The following is a 26,283-nucleotide window of genomic DNA, read 5'->3' on the forward strand; positions in this document are numbered from 1 at the left end:
GTGATTGGCTGCCTACAGGAGACTCTGTTTGACAGTACATCTGGTTTTTATACAACCAAAACTTGCCTCCAAACCAGGAATTCAAAAATAAGCTCCTGCTTTGAGGCCACTGGGAGCAACATCCAAGGGGTTGGAGAGCAACATGTTGTTCATGAGATACTGGTTGGGGATCACTGCTCTATAGACTGACGCACAATATATTGTCCTTCCAGGCAATTAATTAGAAACTAACGAAGAATAGTGCTGAGAGCCAATTTAAACACTACCAAAGTGTAGAAAGTCCAACAGCAAAAACAAAAATCTTGAAGGAGAGGATATTCTCACAGTTCACCCCAGTCTATGGCTGCATGCATACAGACCAACCGCAAAAATTGAGAGTTTTCCTCAAAAAAAAAAAAAACAAGCAAAATGTAGTTAAAATTACAAGTTCATTTATTAGGACATTACAAAGTGGAGGCCTAAGGCGTTTCGTTGGGGCACTTGAGGCTCATGAGGCTATGAGTAAGTGCCCGGACAGGCATTAGATTCGTTAGGCCTCTACGTTTGTAATGTCCTAATAAATGTACTTGTAATTTCAACCACCTATTTTTTTGAGGAAAACTCACAATTTTTGTGGTTGTTCAATTATTTAGAAACCACAGACCAGGCAGCAATCCAGGTTAAAAAATGGAGGTTTATTGCAACATGCTGCTGGAAAGCAAGGCCCGATGCGTTTCAGACTTTGTGCCCTTAATCAGAGGAGCCTATGCCCAAAACGCGTCAGGCCTTACTGTCCAGCAGCCTTTTGCAATAAACCATCGTTTTTTTGGCCTGGAGTGCCACCTGGTTTATAATTGATACAAGTGTGGAGACAGTTGGGAGACCGCTCCCTGGGGAGGTTACGGTATATACAGGGTCAAAGGTCAAATTTCGAATTCATGTGACTCCAATAACTCCAATAAACTCTAATATACTCAAAATTCAATTGGGAGATTTTTCATCAAAAAAACTTGAATTAGGAAGGCTAGTAATATCTTCAAATGGGTCACTGGACCTCCCCCACTGACTTACACATGAACTCGGCAGGTTTTAGGAGTCAAATAGTCGAATTTGATTTGTTCCAAGGGTCAAGGTCACTCAAAGACAATGATTAAGGGAGTGATTCCTGAAACGCGTAGGGCGTTGGGTCCTTGCAAGAGTATGTAATAAACCTGTATTCCTTTGATCAGAGTGCCGTCCATTTCTTTGGTGCTTCAAGGTTTGATAAGTCTCAATTTTTTAATTCAAATTAAAATTCGAATCGAGTTTGGATTATTCCCAATTAGAATTTGAGAATTTTGACCCCAAAAAAAATTCTGCCCCTTGGTATAAGGTGGGTCTGGAGCGGCCTTTTCCCATTAGCCATAATCATTTAGAAACCACTGCCTGTTTGCTAGGGTCACGTACATTGGCTTAGATGTGTTTCAATACACTCCTAATGGCCACAAACCAATCAAGATTTAGCTCAATGCAATATGGAACCTCTCCCTCATTGGTATCATAAAAAAAGCCTATTTAGAGCCAAGAAATAGAAACACCACCCTACTTATAAATAACATTATTCCAAGAGGAAAGAAACCGAGAAGGTTTATGAGCAGGACACGTTGGCTCACCTCCCAGGACAGAATGTGACAATGGCGACAAAGCTGAAGGTTCTGCCCATACTGCTCCCTCTTGGGGTAACACCGGACCAGCTTAAAATACATTTTTTTCCAGTCCAGATGTCCCTTGTCTGATAAGATGAGCCTTTTGCGTATCTAAAGAGAGAAATGGAATGGTAAGCACGTGATCTACCACTGGTTTGCGTGGACAGTATCTGATGTGAGGTTATATGACTTATGACTGTCATTCGGGAATTAGGTGCACAATTGTGACTATGATGAAGAATACGGTTCAATTAAAGGAGAACTAAAGCATAACTAAAAGCTAGAAATGTGGTACATTATGTTTTGTGCTTCTGTACCAGCCAAAGGCAACCATAGCCATTTAGCAGCAAAGATCTGTGTCTCCAAAGATGCCCCATTAGCTTAGCAAAGCTAAATGCATGGCTCAAGTCTTGGTGTAGGAAGGAAGGGTTTGGGTTCCTAGAGCACTGGGCTGACTTTTCGTTGGGGTACAGCCTATACAGTCGTAACGGTTTGCACCTCAATGGAAGGGGGTCCGCGGTGCTAGGGGAAAGAATGGCTAAGAGGTTGGAGGAGTGTTTAAACTAGGCAAGGGGGGGGCGGGTGAGATAAAGAATTATGGGGAAGCTAGGATTGACGGGGCAGTGGGGTTAGTAAGGGGTCATGAGGGAGGAGTGAGGGGGGAAATACAGTTTACCAGCTAAGGAGGTCCCTCATCATCCCTCATCTGGAGTATGGGGGCAGTTTTGGACTCCAGTCCTTAAGAGGGATATAAATGAGCTGGAGAGAGTACAGAGACTAAGTGCAACTAAATTGGTTAGAGGGAGGGAAGAGTTAAATTATGAGGGGAGACTGTCAAGGTTGGGGTTGTTTTCTCTGGAAAAAAGGTGCTTGTGAGGGGACATGATTACACTTTACAAGTACATTAGAGGACATTATAGACAAATAGCAGGGGACCTTTTTACCCATAAAGTGGATCACCGTACCAGAGGCCACCCCTTTAGACTAGAAGAAAAGAACTTTCATTTGAAGCAACGTAGGGGGTTCTTCACAGTCAGGACAGTGAGGTTGTGGAATGCACTGCCGGGTGATGTTGTGATGCTGATTCAGTTAATGCCTATAAGAAGGACTTGGATGATTTCTTGGACAGACATAATATCAAAGGCTATTGTGATACTAAGCTCTATAGTTAGTATAGGTATGGGTATATAGAATTTAATTAAAAGTAGGGAGGGGTGTGTGTATGGATGCTGGGTTTTCATTTGGAGGGGTTGAACTTGATGGACTTTTTCAACCCAAATTAACTATGTAACTATGTAACTTGGCAATTGGGATAGTCTGCTAGTTTGCCAGGAAAGGTGATATGTGAACCCAGCAAATAAAGTAGTTGGATCATTATCCATTGAGAAGTATACTATATTTTGATGACAACAGCAGGGTTCTATAGAGTTCTACTTTGCCGTAACATGCAGTGCCGTCATGAATGGTCGCTTACAGTACACAACTAACTCCTGCTTTTGTTGGATGGGCTTTCGGAGGTGAATTGCCGACTAAAACATTGTTCTTTTGTGCACATGGATATAACGTTACCTGCCGCTCCGTAAAGTGATACTGGCAAAGCTTTTTCCACAGCAGCCGGTCTTCACTGAGCACCTGCAAATCTGATGACACCTGTCCAAGGCAGACAATGTCTCTCCCATCTGCGAACCTCTGCATGATGTTCAGCTGAAGGCTCAAGGGCAGATCCGATAAAGTCGTTCCCTTGAGGGAAGGCTAAAGATAGAACAAAGAAGACAAAGAGATGAGGAATGTGAAACCTTCTGTACAATCAGCCCTGAGAACAAAGGCAAGTTCAACCTCTAATTTAATGACAAGATTATCTGCTGGAATGTTCCATAAGGTGAACTAGAACCTGATACTAAAGGCTTGGCAACACCATTAAACAGCATCACTTGCCCTTACTCTTTGCAGTAAACCCAATAACCTTCAGCCAACCTACTTCTACCCCATAGTTAAGAGGAAGATTAAAGGGATTCTGTCATGTGATATTTATTAGGGATGCACCAAATCCAGGATTCAGTTCGGGATTCGGCCTTTTTGAACAGGATTCGGATTCAACTGAATCCTTCTGCCCGGCCGAACCCTAATTTGCATATGCAAATTAGGGGTGGGAAAGGAAATCGCATGACTTTTTGTCAAAAAAACAAGGCAGTAAAAATGTTTTTCCCTTCCCACCCATAATTTGCATATGCAAATTCAGATTCGGTCCGGTATTCAACCAAATCTTTTGCCAAGGATTCGGGGGAATCCAAAATAGTGGATTCGGTGCACCCCTAATTTTTATGGCGTTGTTTTTATTGCTAAATTACACTGTTTACACTGCAAATAATTCACTCTACAATATAAAATTTAATTCCTGAACCAGCAAGTGTATTTAGTTGTAATATTGGTGTGTAGGTGCATCTCAGGTCATTTTGCCTGGTCATGTGATTTCAGAAAGAGCCAGCACTTTAGTATGGAACTGCTTTCTGGCAGGCTGTTGTTTCTCCTACCCAATGTAACTGAATGTGTCTCAGTGGGACCTGGATTTTACTATTGAGTGCTGTTCTTAGATCTACCAGGCAGCTGTTATCTTGTGTTATGGAGCTGTTATCTGGTTACCTTCCCATTGTTCTGTTGTTAGGCTGCTGGGGGAAGGGAGGGGGTGATATCCCTCCAATTTACAGTACAGCAGTAAAGAGTGATTGAAGTTTATCAGAGCACAAGTCACATGACTTGAGGCAGCTGGGAAATTGACAATATGTCTAGCCCCATGTCAGATTTCAAAATTAAATATGAAAAAAATTTGTTTGCTCTTTTGATAAACGGATTTCAGTGCAGAATTCTGGAGCAGCACTATTAACTGATGTGCTTTGAAAAAACCCATGACAGTATCCCTTTAAAGGAGAAAATGCACGCCATTCTTCTATACATCTGAGCTCTATGGTTCTGTGCTGTTGCATAATGTGATTTTACCAAAATTCGTTTGCCCAGAATGAAAAACCGAATAATGACCAGATGGGATCATCGGTTGGGTCTTCACTTGTGCATTGCAATCTTACTCATCCCCATTTGTCAGATCATTAAACATGGAGTAACTCATATCCTGGTTCTTAGTGGTTGATAATCAGATTACCAGTGTTCAGATAAACCCCCTGCGTGTCTGTGTGCCAAAGCAGTCACCCAGGAGGGGTTGTTTATACAGGGTTCATTAGCACTATTTAAAGTGACCCAATTACCCTTCCACCCCAGCATCACATAGCAGAGGTTAATGACACTGCTTAGATTATGCTTTGGAAGTTTACACTTCATACAGCTTAGATCAGACTGCCGCAGCTCATTAACATTCCTAATTCACTGCTCATACAGGGAACGTTTATGAAGGAAAAGCATCTCTTTTTCTCCCATTACTCTTTATTCCTTCTGCATTACTGTTCCTTTCTTCACCAATGAAGTCTGGTTTCTGCTAATTAAAGATAATACTTCCTTAAATTACAGAATGCCTTCTCTTGTTTCCAAAAACCACAAATGATAAAAAATGAAAACCAATTGCAAATTGTCTCAGAAAATCACTCACTACATCATACGAACAGTTAATTTAAAGGTGAACAACCCCTCTAAGGATCGATGTGGCCCAGAGCTAGAGACATCACTGTTACTGGGCCCCACAGCAAAATAATTTTAGACTCCCCAAAATATCCAGAGGTTGTCATGTTTTACCAATGTATATTAAGATGACCCTATACCTCCTGGGTCTGCTTCTTCTGTAGTGATGCCCCTGATCATAAAGGAAAAGTTAGGGTTTATGTTCCTATACATATTCAGTAAAACATTTGGCACTTTAGCACTTAGGTGCTGAATGATGTGGCACCCAATATACACTCAGCAGCATGACAATGTGCTTCCTAAAAACTGAATGGCGGGGGGGGATGGGGAGGGGACTTGTACGTGATATCAACAGTTTTATTTTGGGACAGGGCATAGCGATGTCTTTAACATGGTGAGAGTCAGGCATGAGAGACAAGTATTTATATACCTGGCAGGATTCCATCTTACCCTGGTGATCTGGATGTTGTTCAGCTGATGCTGCCAGTCAACGATAGTTTCCATCCTGTAGAACCAGACGTTTATGTTCCCAACCAGAACAGACTTGCCCACCCGTTGGACCAGGGTGCACAGGGACGTGTAGAGGGTGAGCAGCAGCTCCTTGATCAGACGAATGTTCTGCTGATCCTCAAGGACTGAACAACAAATGGCACACATTTACATAAAGAAGATTTAAGAGAATAGCACAACACCATGTATGTTGCAGGTGGGGAGCTTACCCCTTTTATTTAAAGTGACCACCTGTGCATCAACGTTTCGGGGGGGGATTAACCCTCCCTTCGACACATTTACATAAACTCACCCTATCTAGGGCATCAATAAAACAATTAAATGGGATTTGGGTCAATAGTCACACTAGAGCTGGCCATAGACGTGCAGATATGATTGTACGAATCTTTGTTTTATACGATTTTTTGTGCCATGGCGATCGGTCGTTCAGTTGATCGGACAGGTTAGAAAATTTCTGTTGGCTAACGATAATATCTCTGCATGTATTGCTGATCTGACGATATCAGTGGGAGACTGTCACCAGCTTTTGTCAGACATAACTTTCTTACGATTACTGTCAGGGGCAGAACATCGTCTGATTTGTTCTGAATGGTTAGTGGCGGGTCGGGAGATGGTTCATCCGATATTGCAGGTATATCTGCACATCTATGGCCATCTTAAGGGCAGTGCGTGATGGGGAGATTTGTCGCCTGAGATTATTTATGTGTGACAAATCTCCTGAAAATGCGTCTCTATTGGAAATAATAGAAATCTCTGGCGGTAAAACCAACGTATCACAAAGATGGTGAAGTTTCCTCCAGAGGCAAATTCGGAAGAACGAATCGATGCGTTGGTTTTACTGCAGGTGATTTCAGTTATTTCCAATGGAGACACATTGTCGCCCACAGTCGTGCATTTTTATCGCGGGCAACAAATTTCCCAGTCAGCCACTGCCCTGCCATAGCCAATACTGAGAATTGCCTCTGCTAAAACACATGGGGAGACCCATTTATCAAAGTCCAAATTTATCTCATTTTTTCCAACCAAATCCACATGGGTTTTTCCCCTTATTTGTCAATACATTTTCCCAAAAATTTCCTGTGCGGGAAAAAACCTGAAAAAATTGTGAAAAAAAAAAAACAATCTTGTGAATTTTTCAGATTTTCCACCTGAAAACCACAAAATCTTCAGATTATGAGCAAACTATCCACAGGAAGACAGGTACTTTTCCTTGTCTCAATTGTAATTGTTGTACTTCTATTATTAAAGGCCCAAATATTCACCACCCCACGAAAGGTACTGAGATTATTTTGAACACATTTGCGACGTGCACCAGTACCCATGTTATTTATGTGCTTAAATGTCCTTGTGGCATGTTATACGTGGGTAAAACGATTAGACCTGTACATATCCGAATTAAGGAGCATAAAAACACAATTCGGAACTATGAACCTGAGACTCATACTGATACTTCCGTATCTAGGCATTTTTCAGAGGCTAAACACAATGTGAGCCAGATGAAATGGAAAGTGCTGGAGCAAGTAAAGAGACCCCTAAGAGGAGGGAATTGGGATAAACTCCTGCTTCAAAGTGAAGCACGGTGGATAATGAAATTAGATTGCATTAAACCTAGGGGTATGAATGACCATAACAGCCTTAAATGTTTTTTGTAATATCCTCTCATGTAACAATGTCTCTTCCAGCCCGTAAAGCTCTTTTATGTTTTTCTTGCTACTTAAGAGCTAAATAATGCTAACTATTATCATTGTTGTTTCCTTTCTTTTAGATATTAAGTATCAGATAGCGGTGTTGACATTTTTTACGGGACTCCTGCCGTGTAAGTAATTACTAACATATTCTTATCAGTGTAAAGTACTGATACAGGAGTTACCCATTCTATTAACATAAAGTTAATAAATACATGTTATTTTTAACATATGCAAATTTGTTAAATAAGAATATATACATGCTTCCTGTGAACCCTTGAGTAGGCATTTGTTTGCAGTACTTTTGAATTTCTTGTATTTTTACCAGGGTTAGGCTGTGAATCGCAATTTCCCGGTTACGAATTTTATACTATACACTGGACTTATGGATTTCACTTACACTTTGGAATGACACTTGGACACTTTGGATCTGTTCATTTGGACTTTTAGATCGATTTTTACCCAATATTTATTCAATATTTATTGTTCCAAACAGCGGAGTTTTTTACATCTTGATTGGATTGGGGGAGGTTCCTGGAGGGAAGGAGGGTATTTAACCTCATGTTTAATTGCACTTCCTATTACACTTGAAAAAGGGTTTTACCCGAAACATGTAGTGTGTTGCACTGCACAATAAAAACACATGCAGTTTGAAATTACTGCTTTGAAGCTGTTTATTCCATCAATTCTGACTTTATCGTATACCTTTGGGAGTGTGGCACAGGCTCCTAGGAATTTGCAGCAATACCACATTTGAATCTATGCGCTGGGACCAGTAATTTTGTACGTCTTTCAATACTGAGAATTGCCTCTGCTAAAACACATGGGGAGACCCATTTATCAAAGTCCAAATTTATCTAATTTTTTCAGACCAAATCCACATGGGTTTTTCCCCTTATTTGTCAATACATTTTCCCAAAAATTTCCTGTGCGGGAAAAAACCTGAAAAAATTGTGAAAAAAAAAACAATCTTGTGAATTTTTCAGATTTTCCACCTGAAAACCACAAAATCTTCAGATTATTGCACGAAACCCAGCGCAGATCAAGATATCTTCAGGACTTTTCCCAATGACTTATATGCAACCTTGGCAGGTCTGAGATTCTGCATTCATCACTATTGTCTATTTGGTAAGGGCGAAGACACACAGAGCTTCTCGTAGCAGCTACAGACAATACTGAGAATTGCCTCTACTAAGGGTAAGGACACACAGGCAGATTAGCCGCCCCAGTGACAAATCGCCTCTTCTTTGGGACAACAATCTCCCCGAATTGCCTTCCCCTACCTTCCCGCCGGCTAGAATGAAAAATCGCCCGCTGGATGGTGCTTCGTTTTCCGAAGTAGCCTGAAGTTTGGCGATTTTTCATTCTAGCTGGTGGGAAGGTAGGGGAAGGCAGTTCAGGTAGATTGTCGCCCCAAAGAAGAGGCGATTTGTCGCTGGGGCGGCTAATCTCCCCGAATCTGCCCGTGTGTCCTTACCCTAAAACACATTATTATCACTATTGTGTATTTTGTAGCTGTGACAAGTAGCTTCTACTAGTAGCTCCGTGTGTCTACATCTAACTAAAACCTGATTGAAAAATACAGTTGTTTCCACCCAGAAATGACAACATCAGAGTCCTTACCTTTCTGGACAACCTTTTCCAAAATGTTCATGTAATTTTTCTGTGCGATGCCACTTAGGGATGTGAGCTGCGACTTGGCGATCAACTCCAGTAGCTGCAGAAACACAATCCGGAGGGTAAGTGTAAAGAGGGGTCCACATTACACGAGCTCCGTTATTTACTGAAAATGTGCTTTATGTATCCACAGAAGTTGTCTAAAGCAGGGGTCCCCAACCACCAGGCCACAGCCCAAAACCGGGTTGCGGACAGTCCTGAATTGGCCCGCAGAGCCTAGCCCGCAATTAACACCGGCGGACCGAATTGGACACCGACGCACAGTTGCCGCTGGGCACCCAGTCATCTTTGGAACCATTTAGCAGGGATTCACCAAATATACCATTTTTGGACTTGGTTTAAAATATCGACTATTTTGGTTATTTGATTTGAGATAAAGCTACAAATCATCAAAAGGTTGTATATTCTCAGCAACTTATCACCTTAAAAAAGGACACAGCGGGGTACAATCAATAATTTGATATATTTTAGAGAAAAGAGAAAAGAAAAGAATAACCCCGTATGTTCTTGTATTCTAGAATCACTTAAAAGAGTTTACACTGCTGCCAATAATTAACTAAAAACCTCTAAAGTGCCTTTGCTTATCTATATGAAGATCACCAAAGGGCTATGTGCTTAATTATATTATACGGTCAAATTAATTAGACTGCAATTCATTAAACATTCTAATACATTCTATTTAATGAATTGCAGTCTAATTAATTTGACCGTATAATAATATAATTTAGCAATATCTGTTGCAATTCCGTATTCAAACAGATCTTTAAAAGGCAAGTTCTTGGAAAGCTTCTCCAGAGCATCCCAAATACTAGGGCTGCACCCTTGGGCGAAGAAGTGGACCAGGGGCACACCTTATGGCAGCTTAGAGTGATATTTGGGGGTAAGTTATTATTTAGTGGCTTAGATTTTGCCAACAGCCTTGCATTAAAGGATAAGTAAAATTGAAAGAGGAGAAAGAAAGAGGCTGCTCTGATGTTCTTCTGCTTAGGAAAAAAATTAGAAACCTTTCTCAAATCTTTCCCTAACCAGAAGAACATCAGAGCAGCCTCTTTCTTTCTCCTGACAACTTCCTTGACTACTTGGTGGTCAGACTGGTCAGAAAATGACCAGCAGGTGGGGCTGCTGTAACAAAATTCATTGATGTTAACAGTACATGTAACCTTTAATATCTTGGAATTAGAAATAAATAAATAATGAATGTACAAAGGTGCTTAGAATAGCCTCCTCATCAATTTTACATTCACTTATTTTTAAGGTTTACTTATCCTTTAACCTTGGGGTGAGATACGTGGTATGATGGACAAAAGAGGGGCACGAACTTAGAAAGTCACAAGACCCTTTGCAATAGAGGGTTGTAAACACAGCTTTGTGATGAAGGCAGAGGAGTCACATGGAAAGCAGATTGTATTCTTCTACACACACGTGTTAATCCCTTTCCCAATTGCAGCCCCGTCACCCGCGGGCATCTGATCTGCAACACTTGTCCTTGTCGCTCTGCTCTGTCACTGGGCAAACCACTTGTTATTTAGCCCGGCCCAGAATGACTCAGGAGCTGACAGTCCACTTTACCTGCCAACACACTGCCCAAACCTCCCGGTAGTTTCAACTGATAAACACACAGCATGATATTACTCAATAAGTCTGATCCAATTTAGTACAGAAAAGTACATCAGATCAGGAGTTGATACGTAGAGCAGTGTGTGTGCGTGGGGGGGATATTTACTTACATTTCGAAAAAGTTAGTCTCTTTTTAAGGAAGTTCAATTAAATGGTTTGTTCTTCTAGTCTCAGAAAGCAACAGTCCTGCCCTGCTTTATGGCAGCTGAGATTCTAGCTATCTGTATAACAGAACATTCTGTCCCAGTGGCTGCACAGATCCTATCTGATCCCCATTGTAAGCAGCAGTCCTGCCCTGCTTTATGGCAGCTGAGATTCTAGATATCTGTATAACAGAGCATTCTGTCCCAGTGGCTGCACAGATCCTATCTGATCCCCATTGTAAGCAGCAGTCCTGTCCTGCTTTATGGCAGCTGAGATTCTAGCTATCTGTATAACAGAGCATTCTGTCCCAGTGACTACACAGATCCTATCTGATCCCCATTGTAAGTAACAGTCCTGCCCTGCTTTATGGCAGCTGAGATTCTAGATATCTGTATAACAGAGCATTCTGTCCCAGTGGTCAGAGATCTTATCCAAGACCTTAAAACCATCTGTTTACCTATATTTTGTTAGAAGTGTGTTCATATAAAACTTTAATAGACTTAAGAGGCAACACTGGATTTCCAAAACTTCTTCGGAACAGATCCACGATCAGTTTAAAGCGATATTTTACCATTGGAAGGATTAAGGGAGCCAGACAGCAAAAAGCAGATGTACTAGGATTTTAGTGCCCAACAACTGTCTCTGAGAAGAACAGTCTCTGCGGTACAGCTAATAGAAAACGAGTGCTTAAATAGATGTTGTTGGAAGTAGCGAGACATTCCACACACTATTTCTACACAATGGGATCAGACTAGTGCTGGGCCTCAAGCAAGGCAACACCCTTTGTAATCTATTGGCCTGCCAACATGCTTCATTGAATTTTCTAGTTTTTTTTTATGGTCAAAACTGTCAAATTCGACTAGGGAGTTATTCAAATTCGATCCGAGTTTTAAAAAAAATTAAATTTTTGAGATTTATTATACTCTGGCTCTTTAAGAACTCAAATTCGATTATTCACCACCTAAAACCTGCCGTCGATGGTCGATTCTATTCATCCGAGTTTTAAAAATTCGATTTTATTAATAAATGTTCGATTGGTCGAATTTCGAGTTTGTGGGTATTATATAAAAAAAAAAAAAAACTCACATGAATTCAAAATTCAACCCTTGATAAATGTGCCTCTAGCTCTCAACTAGAGCAGCTTTCAATGAGATAGATGAGGTTGCTATGGGTTACAGGACCCAGTGAAGAAATCCATGTATTTATTAAACAACCACCCAGGTGCCTATGTTCCACTGACTGTCCTCTAAACATACGGATGTGATTATCTGCATTCATGAATTATGAGTGAGGGCAGCCATATTGCTTTCCTGAAACAGTTAGTAAACGCGATGTTGATCATACGAGTCTGTTTTTTTTTTGTTTGTTTAATTGCTGGCTGGGCAGAATGCCGCAGCTAAAATAATCAACATGGCAGCCGACAGAAAGTGTCAGAATTTATGCTTTGTTTAAGGCACGGAGAATAAGAACGGGAAATAAACAATACAGAGAGTGTTTTCCATTTTAAAAGCAAGGAGGTTAAAGCTGTGTATTTAAGATAAACCTTTGTCCCGGATACATTCCCCAGTGTTTTGCATTTGGGATGGCTGGCACCATTACACCCAAGTACATTCCAGCAGCAGAACATTCCTTGTCATCTGCAGTGACTCAACATTAAGTGCCGAGCGGAACTGCCTGCCAAGCCTCAGGTTACATGTCAAGTTATTGATCGTGGGGCAATTCAGAGTGTTTGCACTCACTACTGTGTTTGTGTCCCCAGCACCCGTGTTTGTGTCCCCAGCACCCGTGTTTGTGTCCCCAGCACCCGTGTTTGTGTCCCCAGCACCTGCTGCATGGATAATGAGTCGGGCCACTGTGATGATGCATTTACAGAAGGGCAGTATCTTATTCACGGGAAGATAACCTACAATTATTGTTTTCAAAGGGATTCTGTCATGATTTTTATGATGTAGTTTTTATTTCTAAATTACACTTTTTACGCTGCAAATAATTCACTCTACAATATAAAATGTAATTCCTGAACCAGCAAGTGTATTTTACTAGTTGTAATATTGGTGTGTAGGTGCATCTCAGGTCATTTTGCCTGGTCATGTGCTTTCAGAAAGAGCCAGCACTTTAGGATGGAACTGCTTTCTGGCAGGCTGTTGTTTCCCCTACTCAATGTAACTGAATGTGTCGCAGTGGGACTTGGTATTTTACTATTGAGTGTTGTTCTTAGATCTACCAGGCAGCTGTTATCTTGTGTTAGGGAGCTGCTATCTGGGTAACTTCCCATTGTTCTGTTAGTAGAGATGCACCGAATCAACTATTTTGGATTTGGCCAAACCCCTGAATCCTTCGCAAAAGATTCAGCCGAATACCGACTCCTAATTTGCATATGCAAATTAAGGGTGGGAAGGGGAAAACATTTGTTACTTCCTTGTTTTGTGAGAAAAAGTCACACGATTTCCCTCCCCATCCCTAATATGCATATTCAAATTAGGATTCGGTTCGGCCGGGCAGAAGGATTCGGAAGGCCGAATCCCGAACCGAATCCTGGATTCGGTGCATCCCTAGTTGTTAGGCTGCTGGGATGGGAAAGGAAGGGGGTGATAACACTCAGTAAAGGGTGAATGAAGTTTATCAGAGCACAAGTCACATGACTGGGGGCAGCTGGAAAACTGACAATATGTCAGATTTCAAAATTAAATATAAAAAAATCTTTTTGCTCTTTTGAGAAATGGATTTTAGTGCAGAATTCTGCTGGAGCAGTACACTATGTTTTGAAAAAAACATTTTGTCCCATGACAGTATCCCTTTAATATCATGTAACTGGCCTGTTTTAGTCCTGTTCTGCGTCTAGGCTATACATATAAATGTTGTCTCGTTTCTAAGGTCGGCGACCCCAGCACCACGACTGGAAGGGGTTAAAAATTAATATCTAGAGACACATTTATCAATGGTAGAATTTATGTGAGTTTTTTATTTTAACTCTAATACATACTCGAAATTCGATTGGGGTTTTTTTTAATAAAATAATTGAATGTCTAAAACTCGCACAAAATTTTACCGCCTTCAAAACTCGATTTGAGTTTTTCTCTTAAAAAAAAACTTGAATGTCAGAAAGGCTAATAACATGCTCAAATGTGATCCTTGGGCCTCTCCCATTGACTTATACATGAACTTGACAGGTTTTAGGTGGCGAATAGTCTAATTAGAATCGTTAAAGGGCCAGAGTTTGATAAATCTCAAAATACTAATTTCGAATGCGAATTAAAATTCAAATCAAGTTTGGATAATTCACAATTCAAATTTGAGTTTTGACCATAAAAAAAAAATTCAACCCTTAATAAATCTGCCCCTAATGTTTATTATTTTACTTTCTATTCATCTTCCAGGCTGTGACATGGTCTCTAATGAAACCGACCCTAGCAACCAAATGTGAGAACTGAAGAGAAAACATGAATCGCTATAAGGTGCCCGAGACAAAATAGTGAGTAAATGGAAATTTCAGCTGAAATCATATTGGGGGGGAATTCCACAGCTGGGATGTAAGAATAACAACTTGCTTCAGAGGAAAGTTTTCCAGACATAAGAGAATGTTGTCGGTCTCTTGGGAATTGAGACACAGAAATAAACGCCTGAAAAAACGAAAGCCCAGGCTGAACACATGTGCACAATGTGATGACACTGGCCAATGGAATGATTTAACACAACAATAAAAAAAACAAAAAACATTCAGGTCAAGTTTTGCTTCTACAGGGAGGTCCTTTACACTAGAAGTTCATCCTTCACTCCTTGTTTCACTCACCCTCTCTGTTCTACTGGGTTTCCATATCATCATCATCATCATCTACCTTCGCTCTGTTCCTCTTCTTTGTTCTCATACAAAAATGAGGAGTGATCATGGTATAGGCCAAAACTTTGGGTGACTAGGGACACGTGGGCCCACCAGGAGTTTTCCTGGTATCCCGTTGGGCCAGTCCCAGACACTGGATAAAGACATACAGTACACTTGATTATGTCAGCCATATTCAGGGGTGATTCGGACCCCTTGAGGCAGTTCCTGTGATGCCGCGCATCAGTAGTGCTGAGAATGCAATTATGCTCTTTTGCACTAGAATAGCCAAATTACGGATTTAAAGGGGAACTATCGCGTAAAAGAAAATTTAATATAAGCTTCATCATACTGAAATAAGAAACTTTCTAAATACAATCAATTAAAAATTCTGTACCATTTCTAAAATAATCAAGTTTATCTTCACTATTCCTCTCTCAGCATCTGTTTCTTTCCATTCTCTGTTTATGCAGCAGTTGGGTGTCAGATATTGACAGTTAGATCCAATATATCTTATAGGGGGCTCCTTTTGCCTAGAAGATGTATTAGAGCTCACTCTATTAAAATCACCAGACATCATGTCTCTCTACATGCAGGATTTGTGCAAAAGGCAGTTATTTTGTTAGATTTTGTTTGTACTGGAATCAGTTATTTGAGTCAGCTCTAATACATCTGCTAGGAAAGGAAGCCCCCCCTATAAGATATATTGGTTCATCATCTGACACCCAACTGCTGCATGAAGACAGATGAAGAGAAACAGATGCTGAGAGAGGAATAGTGAATATAAACTTGATTATTTCAGAAACAATGCAGAATATTTAATTGATTGTATTTAGAAAGTTTCTTATTTCAGTATGCTGAAGCTTATATTTAATTTTAATTTTTGTGATTGTTCCCCTTTAAGGGCAGAGACACACAGGCAGATTAGGGGAGATTAGTCGCCCGGCAACAAATCTCCCCAAACTGCCTTCCCACCTAGTAGAATGAAAATCGCTGGCCGATTGGCACTCGGATCACTTCGTTTTCCAAAGTCGCCCGAAGTTGCCTCACTAGGAAACTTCAGGGAGCTTGGGAAAACGAAGCGTTGAGTGCCATCCCGCCGGCGATTTTCATTCTAGTCGTCAGGAATGAAGTTCTGCTTTTAAAGTTACCAGGAGCATCTTTTTGCCACCCCTGGTGGCTGCCCCTGGTAACTTGCAGGCCAATACTGCCGGAGGCAAGGTTCTCTGGAAATATTCATATCATGCATGGCTTAAAGGAGAACCAAACTAAACAAGTAGGTAAAAATGTTGTACATTATGTTTTGTGCTTCTGTACCAGCCCAAAGCAACCACAGCCCTTTAGCAGTAAAGATCTGTGTCTCCAAAGATGCCCCAGTAGCTCCCCATCTTCTTTTCTGCTGATTCACTGCACATGCTCTGTGCTGCTGTCACTTACTGAGCTTAGGGACCCACTCACAATATACAGTACACATAGAATAGAAATGTCACAATATAAGGCTGATTAGTAATTAATACAGATAATTACTACATGACAGCACAGAAACCAGTGCAATTAGCATCAGAATTTAATAATCAGCAAACCTGTAGCATCAGCTTATATTACAGCCAGGGAAGCTCATTTTCTGCTGGATAATTAGTGACGACCCCTAAGCTTAGCTTCTCAACAGCCAATCAGAGCCGACTGAGCATGTGAGTGTCACAGACACTTTCCAAGATGGTGACCCCCTGTGTCAAGTTTGAATCATTGCTGCTATTGACAAGCTGAAACTTTAGCCTTGTGCAATACATTCAGTATATACAATATGGCATTTTAAACCATATCGATTTTTACGGTTTAGTTCTCCTTTAATAGCAATTCATTTAAACACACTGATACTGTATGGCTGTACAAGCATGATCTGTAGCATGGAGCCTTGATGTAAATTAAATGCTAACATGATTCCGGTTAATAGGTGTTGTCTTTAAACTGGTGAAACGACCGTTCCCAAAGCCTCAGCACAACACCAGAAAGCCTTGCTCTGCCCCTCAGCAGGATTTATTCACTCTCTCTGGATTTAGTGCTGTTGCCAGAAGCTCACGGGATCCTTTGCTTTGGATCAGCATTTGGATAACCAACAAGCTTTTACTTTTGCCAGTGCTGCATTAAGACAATACGCAATTCATGTATTACTCAAGCCTGCCAGGACTAAAGGTAAATATTATTACAGGCTTTTATGCTCCCTGGAGCCAAATAATCACATTTTACATGATTTATGTGCAAGCGCACGGAGATGCTGGTAATCTCAGTAAAACAATTGTTATGATGCTCTAGTAGTTAACAGGCTGGCGCACATAGAGGTCTGGTTTTGTAGCTTCACAAATGAGTTTTGCGCAGATCACCTCGTTATTTCTGCAGCTGGGTGAATATTAAAGGGCAACTTAAAGAACAACTAAAAACCAAAAATAAATATGGCTAAAATGCCATATATTATATAGTGAACTTATTGCACGAGGCTAAAGTTTCAGCTTGTCAATAGCAGCAATGATCCAGGACTTCAAACTTGTCACAGGGGGTCACCATCTTGGAAAGTGTCTGTGACACTCACATGCTCAGTGGGCTCTGATTGGCTGTTGAGAAGCTAAGCTTAGGGCTCGTCACTAATTATCCAGCAGAAAATGAGCTTCCCCTGTAATATAAGCTGATGCTACAGGTTTGCTGATTATTAAATTCTGATGCTAATTGCACTGGTTTCTGTGCTGCCATGTAGTAATTATCTGTATTAATTACTAATCAGCCTTATATTGTGACATTTCTATTCTATGTGTACTGTATATTGTGAGTGGGTCCCTAAGCTCAGTAAGTGACAGCAGCATAGAGCATGTGCAGTGAATCAGCAGAAAAGAAGATGGGGAGCTACTGGGGCATCTTTGGAGACACAGATCTTTACTGCTAAAGGGCTGTGGTTGCATTGGGCTGTTACAGAAGCCCAAAACATAATGTCCAACATTTCTTTAGTTAGGCCTTAGTTTTCCTTTAATTCGTGCTACAACTATTGCTGGAAAAAAAAAAAAAAAAACATCAGCATTATACAGTCCTACATGTTCAGGTTGAACAGCAATAGGAAAGCTTTGTCCATCCAGATGTTATACAACTGCCAGCCTCCTCCAACAACCCAGTGGGTTCCTGGTAGAAAACACTTGGAGACCAAAAGGATCCTCAGACATATAAACTTGTACTTTCTTTTTTATTTTGTTTTTTTAGCACTTTATACACATACACCACGCTGGGATACTCACCCGAACCACATAGTTGAATTTTCTGGAGTCGTGGATAGCACTTGAAAAGTCCAAGCGATTGAAGGCTTCCCCAAGGGTACAGTAGCCGTGCCTCTAAAAACCCAAGAACAGGAAATAGATTGAGCCAACATTGGGGGCGTGTATCAATTTAAAGGAATTGTTTAGTATAAAAATAAAAACTAGGTAAATGGATAGGCTGTGCAAAATAAAAAATGTTTCTAATATAGTTAGTTAGCCAAAAATGTAATGTATAAAGGCTGGAGTGACTGGATGTGTAACATAATAGCCAGAACACTACTTCCTGCTTTTCAGCTCTCTTGCTTTCCACCAGGCAGTAACCAATCAGTGACTTGACAGGGGCCACATGGGTCATAACTGTTGCTTTTGAATCTGAGGGTCAATTACAAACTCACTGAACAGTTATGTCCCATGTGGCCCCCCTTATAGTCGCTGACTAACTCAGAGTTAGCTGAAAAGCAGGAAGTAGTGTTCTGGCTATTATGTTACACATCCAGTCACTCCAGCCTTTATACATTACATTTTTGGCTAACTAACTATATTAGAAACATTTTTTATTTTGCACAGCCTATCTATTTACCCAGTTTTTATTTTTACACTGAACTGTTCCTTTAATGGTTATGCGAGTTCACCCACTGGCAATCACGGGGGAGCACTGGGAAAGGGCATCATCAATAGCCTTAGCACCCCATTACAGAAGGACAATGAGAATCTTACCTCTTTGGTACTCCCTTTGTGCACATAGATCCATTTCTCCTGGTGGAGATCTGTTCCAAAGACAACAACAGGTGCAAAGTCAGCAAACACATCTCATAATAAGCTGGACACAAATCCCAAATATTTAGCCTGCAGCCTTCCAACTAGTGATGAAAAGCAACTCCCTATGAGGGTTGTTGGACTGCAGGCTGGACAAACTGGACATAATACTGCCCCAAAGCATCCCCTGAGGAGGGGTATTAGGTTCAATTCACCTCTTTGTCTGTCTGTATCTGACCCTGGGACTGATAATCCCACGTAAACATTAATACAATATGGCCGCGCACACAAATGTGGATGGCAAAACTGCACTGCTCCAGTGGGGTTGAACAGAGGCTGATTAGTCTATATAACCTGCCGAAGTGCAGCCCAAGCAGTTCCAATGTCCTGATAAGCACAATGGGGTAGATTTATCAAAGAGTGAAGTTAGAGATCTCCACAGTCCCAGTGTCGATCTGGGATGCCAGGGGCCCACCAGAAAACCTTATTCTGAGAGCCCATATTCTAAACTATTGGAACCTCAACCAACCTCTTTATTCTCCTAGTCTCTTTTCTCTAAATACTATACTGTATACTTCCATTATTAAACCTCTTTGTTCCCATAAAGAAACAAAGGAATGGCCATGAAATTGGCCAAATGGGCCCACCCGGCGTTTTCCTGGTATCCCGGTGGGCCAGTCCGACACTGCACAGATTGAAATTCTGCCACTCTCCATTCATTTTTCCATTCCGCCACTCTCCATTCAATATACCCCACAGCCGGATATATTGAGGTAGATTTGTCAAAGAGTGAAGTTAGAGATCTCCACATTTTTAAAAGAGTATTTATCAATGGGTGAAAGTGAAAAGTTCATCCTTTGATAAATATGCCTTTAAAAACCCATAGAAATGAATGGAGAGTGGCGGAATTTCACTCTGCGGACTGTGGAGATCTCCAACTTCACTCTTTGATAAATCTACCCCAATATCTCCGGATGTGGGGTATATTTATCAAAGAGTGAAGCTAGAGATCGCCACAGTCCTCTAGAGCAGGAGTCCCCAAACTTTTTCGGCCCGGGGTCGGGCATCCAATTCTGCGCACCGCGTTAGTTGTCTCCTAGGCTCGGCGGCCCAGTTCAAGACTGTCCACGGCCCGGGACTGGGTTAGGGACCCCTGCTCTAGAGTGAAATTTCGCCACTCTCCATTCATTTCTATGGGATTTTGAAAGGTGTATTTATCAAAGGATGAACTTTCTCTTTCAGCCATTGATAAATACTCTTTTAAAAATCCCATAGAAATTAATTGAGAGAGGCAGAATTTTACTCTAGAGGACTGTGGAGATCTCTAACTTCACTCTTTGATAAATATACCCCTATGAGTAGTCCTGTTTCCCTAGGGAAGAACTGAATCCCCTATTTGGGATTTGCAAAAGATTTGGCCGAATCCCTAAATCCTTTATGAAAGATTCAGCCAAATACCTAACCGAATTCAGATCCAAATTAGCTTATTCAAATTAGGGACAGAAAGGGAAAAAAGTGGAAAACATTTTTTTTTTACTTCCTTGTTTTGTGACAAAAAGTTATGTGATTTTCCCTCCCCGCCCCTAATTTGCATATGCAAATTAGGATTTGGTTCTGCCAGACACAAGGATTCAGTGCATCCCTAATTTTTTTTCCTGAGCAGAGGCTGATCGGCTAAACTGAACATTTTGGGCCACAGATTATATGGATCATTTCATGAAGGAAGCTCTCCAGTGCTTCAACCAAAGAAATGAGTGACTTTCATTGGAGTGTTTTGTTGGAAAGATAAACATTCACCCCCCCTCCAAATCTTACCATAACTGGCTCTCAAGTTGTGCCGCTTTATTCACTGCTCTTAATTTCCCTCTCCTGAACTCAAACCCCCATAATGAAAGTACAGGTATGGGACCCGTTATCCGCAAACCTGTTATCCAGAAAGCTCCGAATTACAGAAAGGCTGTCTCCCACAGACTCCATTTTATCCAACTTCCTTTGTCTTTGTAATAATAAAACAGTCGCTTGTACTTGATCCCAACTAAGATATAATTAATCCTTATTGGAGGCAAAACCAGCCTATTGGGTTTATTTCATGTTTATATGATTTTCTAGTAGTCTTAAGGTATGAAGATACAGATTATGGAAAGATCCGCTATCCGGAAAGCCCCAGGTCCCCAGCATTCTGGATAACAGGTTCCATAATGTAGTAAAATGCTGTGAGCTTATAGTTGTGCAAGAGAGCAGAAAGTGATACTCACACTGTATCTTGGTGTTGTTGTTAAACAGATCCTTCCTCCTCTTTTTCACAACAATGTCGTAATTCAGATTATTCAGGACGTTTTCTTTATTGTTCTCCGTGTTGCAATAGCTGCAGGGACAGAGAGGAAAGGACTGTTACTGACTGACTGCGGTCAGGGGAAATAATGACATCATATCTCTTATCAGTGATCTCATATATATCAGTACAGTGCTACTTATCTTATCAGTTATCCTATATGTCACACAGTGTTCCTATCATACGTCTGCCATCAGCTTGGAACTTCCTTGTACTGTAAATTGCAAGTTGTCCCATGTCTACCTACAGAGCACAGGTAAGGGTTGGACTACATGGGCTGCGACAAAACGCCTGCGACAAAAATAAGGTAAGAGATAGAAATGTCAGATGAAGTGGCAGCGCTGATCCGATGCGTCACGACTGTTGGATGCAGACGCAGCCGTGTCGCGTCGGATCAACTCTGCAACTTCCTCCGACAATGCATTTCACTTACCTTATTTTAGTTGCATTCGATTTGTCACATGCGTTTTGTCGGATCGCACCGAAAACGTCCGTGTAGTCCTACCCTAACTCTCGCTCTAGACTGACAATAACATTAGGTTGCTAAGTTTAGTGCATCTGCCAACCAGAAAGCTTATTGCAAGGCTAGATTTGCACTGCTGTTATAGGTTCTCTCTCTATCCTTTTATTGAACGGACAATCGATCATTCAAATCGCAGCCTGGTTGCTGGTGTTAGTGATGTAAACAGTAAATCGGAGAGTTTTTTAAAAAAATTTTTTATAGAATGTAATTGTCTGCAGCATACTAACGGGTAATTGTAATTAACTGCCCCTTTTAGGGTAGGACTACAGACGTTTTCAGCGTGATCCGACGCGCTGCAACAAAATGCGGGCAGCAAATCACATGCAACGGAAATAAGGTAAGTGAATGCATTGTCGGATGGTGTCGCAGCGTTGATCCAACGCGACACAACTGCAGTGCAGCGTCTGCATTCAACAGTTATGTAGAGTCGGGCCGACGCTGCGACTTCATCCGACATTTCCATTACTTACCTTATTTCTGTCGCATGCGATTTGCCGCCAGCGTTTTGTTGCAGCGCGTCGAATCACGCCGAAAAAGATCCAAACAACAGTTTGGAATTTCAGCAGCTTTCTAGTTACTAGGAACTAATTTACCCTAGCAACGAGGCAGTGGTTTGAAGGAGAGACAGGACAAATAGCAGGAAAAAGTAAGGTATGGGGCACACGATATCTATTAAAAATTCCAAAGTGGAATTGCATCACAATAAATTTCAATTTAAAGGTTAATTACTCTTTAAGGGCAGGGGCACACGGGCCGATTCCGTGAGATTTAGTTGCCTGGCGACTAATCGCCTCTTCTTCCGGGCCACAATGTCCCCGAACTGCCTTCCCCTTGCTATAATGAGAAACACCAGCGCAATGGCACTCGCGGCGCTTCGATTTCCAAAGTCACCCGAAGTTGCCTCACGAGGAATCTTTGGGAGACTTCGGAAATCGAAGCGGCGCCAGTGCATTGCCGCGGGCGATTTTTCATTTAACAGGCGGAAGGCAGGGGGAAGGCAGTTTGGTGAGATTGTCGCCCGGAAGAAGAGGCGATTAGTCACCAGGCAACTAAATCTCCCCGAATCTGCCCGTGTGCCCCTGCCTTTAAAGAGTAATTAACCTTTAAATTAAAATTTATTTTTAAAAACTATAAAGTTCAGACCAATTGCTGAGAATAGGGCATACCAAGAGTTAACATACAGTTGAACTACGCCTTTAGGCTCTAATGTTTTGCAAACCTGCTCCTTAATTACAGCTTACATAATGAAGCAATTAGACAGTTATATATGACAGACGCCACGTGAATTGCCAGAATGAGATACACAAGGGCTCTAATTGAGTTTTTCAATGTGACGTCAAGTACCATAATGCACCCGTAATCTCTATCAGTGGCACAGCTTTAAAGTCACGTGGGACTAAACCATTCCTATCCCAATGCACAGGTCAGACCATGTGACGTTTTCTCACGCGTCCCAACTAGAAGAGCCCCCGCTGGGAGTTCCTGGGTGACTCATGTCCATCTGCTCCGCTCAATGTTTGGCTTTCTGGCAGCCAAAATTTCTAGGGGGCAGATTTATCAAGGGTCGAATTGAAAATTCTAATTTTTTAGTGGTCAAAACTGTCAAATTTGACTAGGGAGTCACTGAAACTTGATTCAAGTTTTTTTTAAAAAAATTGAATTCGATTTTACGATATTTATCACACTCTGGCCCTTTAAGAACTCGAATTCGACACTTAAAAAACTGCCGAATTGCCGTTTAATTTAATTGGAGAGGTCCATGGATCAATTTGGAGTTGTTTGTAGCCTTCCTGACATTTGAGTTAATTTCCGGAGTAAAAAAAAACTCAAATCGAGTTTTTAACAAATTCGATTTGAGTTTTTTCGGGACAATCTAATTCATCTGAAGTGTTAAAATTCGATTCTTTTTAAATAAATTTCGATTGGTCGAATTTTGAATTTATGGGAGTTTTTTTAAAAACTCCCATGAATTAGAAATTCGACCTTTGATAAATTTGCCACTTAAGTGTTACACTAAACCTAAACCTGGCGGCTTTAAATACAACAAGATTTTGTCTCAGTCGTTCCAGACCCCCCTGGTGTTTACCCCTTGCAAGAAATATAGGATAAACAAACTTTGAAGAGCAAAACCACACACTCAGGCTGGTCAGATTAATACACAAAGTGACTCTCACTGGAGGGGCTTATAATTTGGCATAGGGTCAACAAGACTACTGAGGGTTTATACCGAAATTACAAGGAACACATCCTGCTCCTTATTTATGTTTTTCCTTGTGTCATCCCCTGGACTGCCCAATGAGAGAGAAGCTTATCAGCCATGTGATAGGCAAACGCCAGTTTGATATCTCTGCCCATTGTAGCACAGATATGGGACCTGTTATCCAGAATGCTCAGGACCTGGGATTTTCCGGATAATGGATCTTCATATCTTAAGTCTACGAGAAAACCATGTAAACATTAAAAAAAAAAACAATAGGCTGGTTTTGCTTCCAATAAGGATGAATTATATCTTAGTTGGGATCAAGTACAAGCTACTGTCTTATTATTACAGAGAAAAAGGAAATCGTTTTCAAAAATTTGGATTATTTGGATAAAAAGAAGTCTATGGGAGACGGCCTTTCCATTATTCTGAGCTTTCTGGATAACGGGTTTCTGGATAACGGATCCTATACCTGTACTGGGTTACTGAGGTTAGAGAAGAGCCCCCCCCCCATATAAAGAGGTAGAAATACATAAGTCAAGGATCACATGAGCCGTCTTCAGGAAGACTTCCTGAAGACGGCTCATGTGACTGGGCCGAAACGTTGAATAAACGACAAACTTATTATATATATATATATATATATATATATATATATATATATATATATATATATATATATATATATATATAGGATTCGACTGAATACTGAACTGAATACTAATTTGCATATGCAAATTAGGGGTGGGACGGGGAAAACATTTTTTACTTCCTTGTTTTGGTCCAAAAATCACACGATTTTCCTCCGTACCCCTAATTTGAATATGCAAATTAGGATTTGGATTCGTTTCAGGTGGGAAGAATCCTGCTGAAAAAAGCCGAATCCTGGCTGAATCGCGAACCGAATCCTGGATTCGGTGCATCCTTAATATCAAATTAAGTTGCATATTACAGAATCTCATCAAACTGGAATATATATTTAAGTAAATATTGCCCTTTTACATCTCTTGCCTTGAACCACCATATTGTGATGGTCTGTGTGCTGCCTCAGAGATCACCTGACCAGAAATACTGTAACAGGAAGAAGTGAGGAAGCAAAAGACACAACTCTGGCTCATGTGACCTAACATTTATGGTTTGTTTTTGTGCACAGTGAATCGTAAAATCCCAGGGGGCTGTCCTTATTTATTAAAATGGCAGTTTTCTATTTATGATTACCCAATGGCACATATGACTATGAAGATTTTCATTCATCCAGGTCATGGTATATCTAGTACAGCTAAATTTTAGTGGAAGAGTTTATATGCCGAGAACTTCCCACACCAGTCAGTTGAACTGAAGAAGCTGCTCGGGTGAGTAGTGAAACGTCTAAATTGATTACTCAGCAAGTCCAGTTGTTTTAAAATTTGCCTATACTAGATATACCAATGGCACATAATGATAAAAAAGTATATTATTATATATATTATATATTTGCATGAAGCAGGGTTTTACATATGAGCTGTTTTATGCAATATCTTTTTATAGAGACCTACATTGTTTGGGGGGGGTATAGTTTTCCTTTAAAATAAACGCCCCACCACATACATAATTTAGTGTATAGTGGCCCTTCAAGTGTCCTTTCAGGTGACTCTACAATTCCCATTACTCACTGGTCACATGGATACACAAATATAGTCCATTATGTAGTCCGTCATGAGCCGACAGCTGAGAGGAGTAAAGTGACGACTACATCTGTTTGTTTAAGTTTCCCTTTAACAATATGGGCGCAGCTGTACGACACAGCTCTGAATACCTGACCTTTTCCATTGTGTTTTTGTGTCTAAATTCCGCATGACAACATGAAGGGCACTTGAACTGGCGGTTATGGCTGCAGTTGTGCAATTCGCTGCAGCTATAGAACTATAGTCCGTCACTAGGATACATCTTGCACAATAAGTAAGAAAACACAAAGCTTTTCCATGTTGTTCTGCTGCCCAACTGTGATGCTAATGAAGGTTACAAGTAAACATCATGATCATACTTGTGGTTAAACTGTAAAAAAAAATACAATTAAAAAGTATCTAGCAGTGGTTGTACTACAGCTCCCAACATGCCCAGGAAGACTAACAAGGATTTCATAGTCCAGCTTTAGTATGCAGGGTAATAATACCATCCCTTAGCACATGGAAAGCAGACAGAATAATACAAATAATAAGAATATGCCCCCCCCCCCACTGCAGCATTAGTTGTTATGCACCCTGGCTGGGCAATGAGTCAGGTCTCCTGGTTGCCTGCCAACAGCCTCTAGAGCCCCCCCTGCTGGACCCTGACAGCACCCAAGTCACATGCTAAATTTAAAAAAAAAAATAATAATAAAAACAAAGTGTATTTTTCCAGCAGCTCAGATGTCAGCAGGGGGGAGTCGATCCCTCCGGAAAGCTCTCGGCCAAGGAGCT

At 40.9% G+C, this 26,283-nt stretch overlaps 1 protein-coding gene across 1 annotated transcript in view; it reads right to left on the reverse strand.

Moving 5' to 3' along the window:
• LOC108719406 (F-box only protein 32) overlaps positions 1-26,283 on the reverse strand; it is a 28,784-nt gene that overhangs the window by 1,165 nt on the left and 1,336 nt on the right. Inside the window, exons 2-8 of the mRNA XM_018268254.2 lie at positions 21,046-21,155; positions 18,752-18,801; positions 18,017-18,109; positions 9,107-9,200; positions 5,739-5,923; positions 3,234-3,416; positions 1,632-1,775 (exon numbers count right to left, since the gene is read on the reverse strand). Coding sequence (XP_018123743.1) covers positions 1,632-1,775; positions 3,234-3,416; positions 5,739-5,923; positions 9,107-9,200; positions 18,017-18,109; positions 18,752-18,801; positions 21,046-21,155 — 859 coding nt within the window. The remainder of the gene's footprint in view (positions 1-1,631; positions 1,776-3,233; positions 3,417-5,738; positions 5,924-9,106; positions 9,201-18,016; positions 18,110-18,751; positions 18,802-21,045; positions 21,156-26,283) is intronic.

Source organism: Xenopus laevis, chromosome 6L (assembly GCF_017654675.1).
Source record: "Xenopus laevis strain J_2021 chromosome 6L, Xenopus_laevis_v10.1, whole genome shotgun sequence".
NCBI classification, from domain to species: domain Eukaryota; kingdom Metazoa; phylum Chordata; class Amphibia; order Anura; family Pipidae; genus Xenopus; species Xenopus laevis.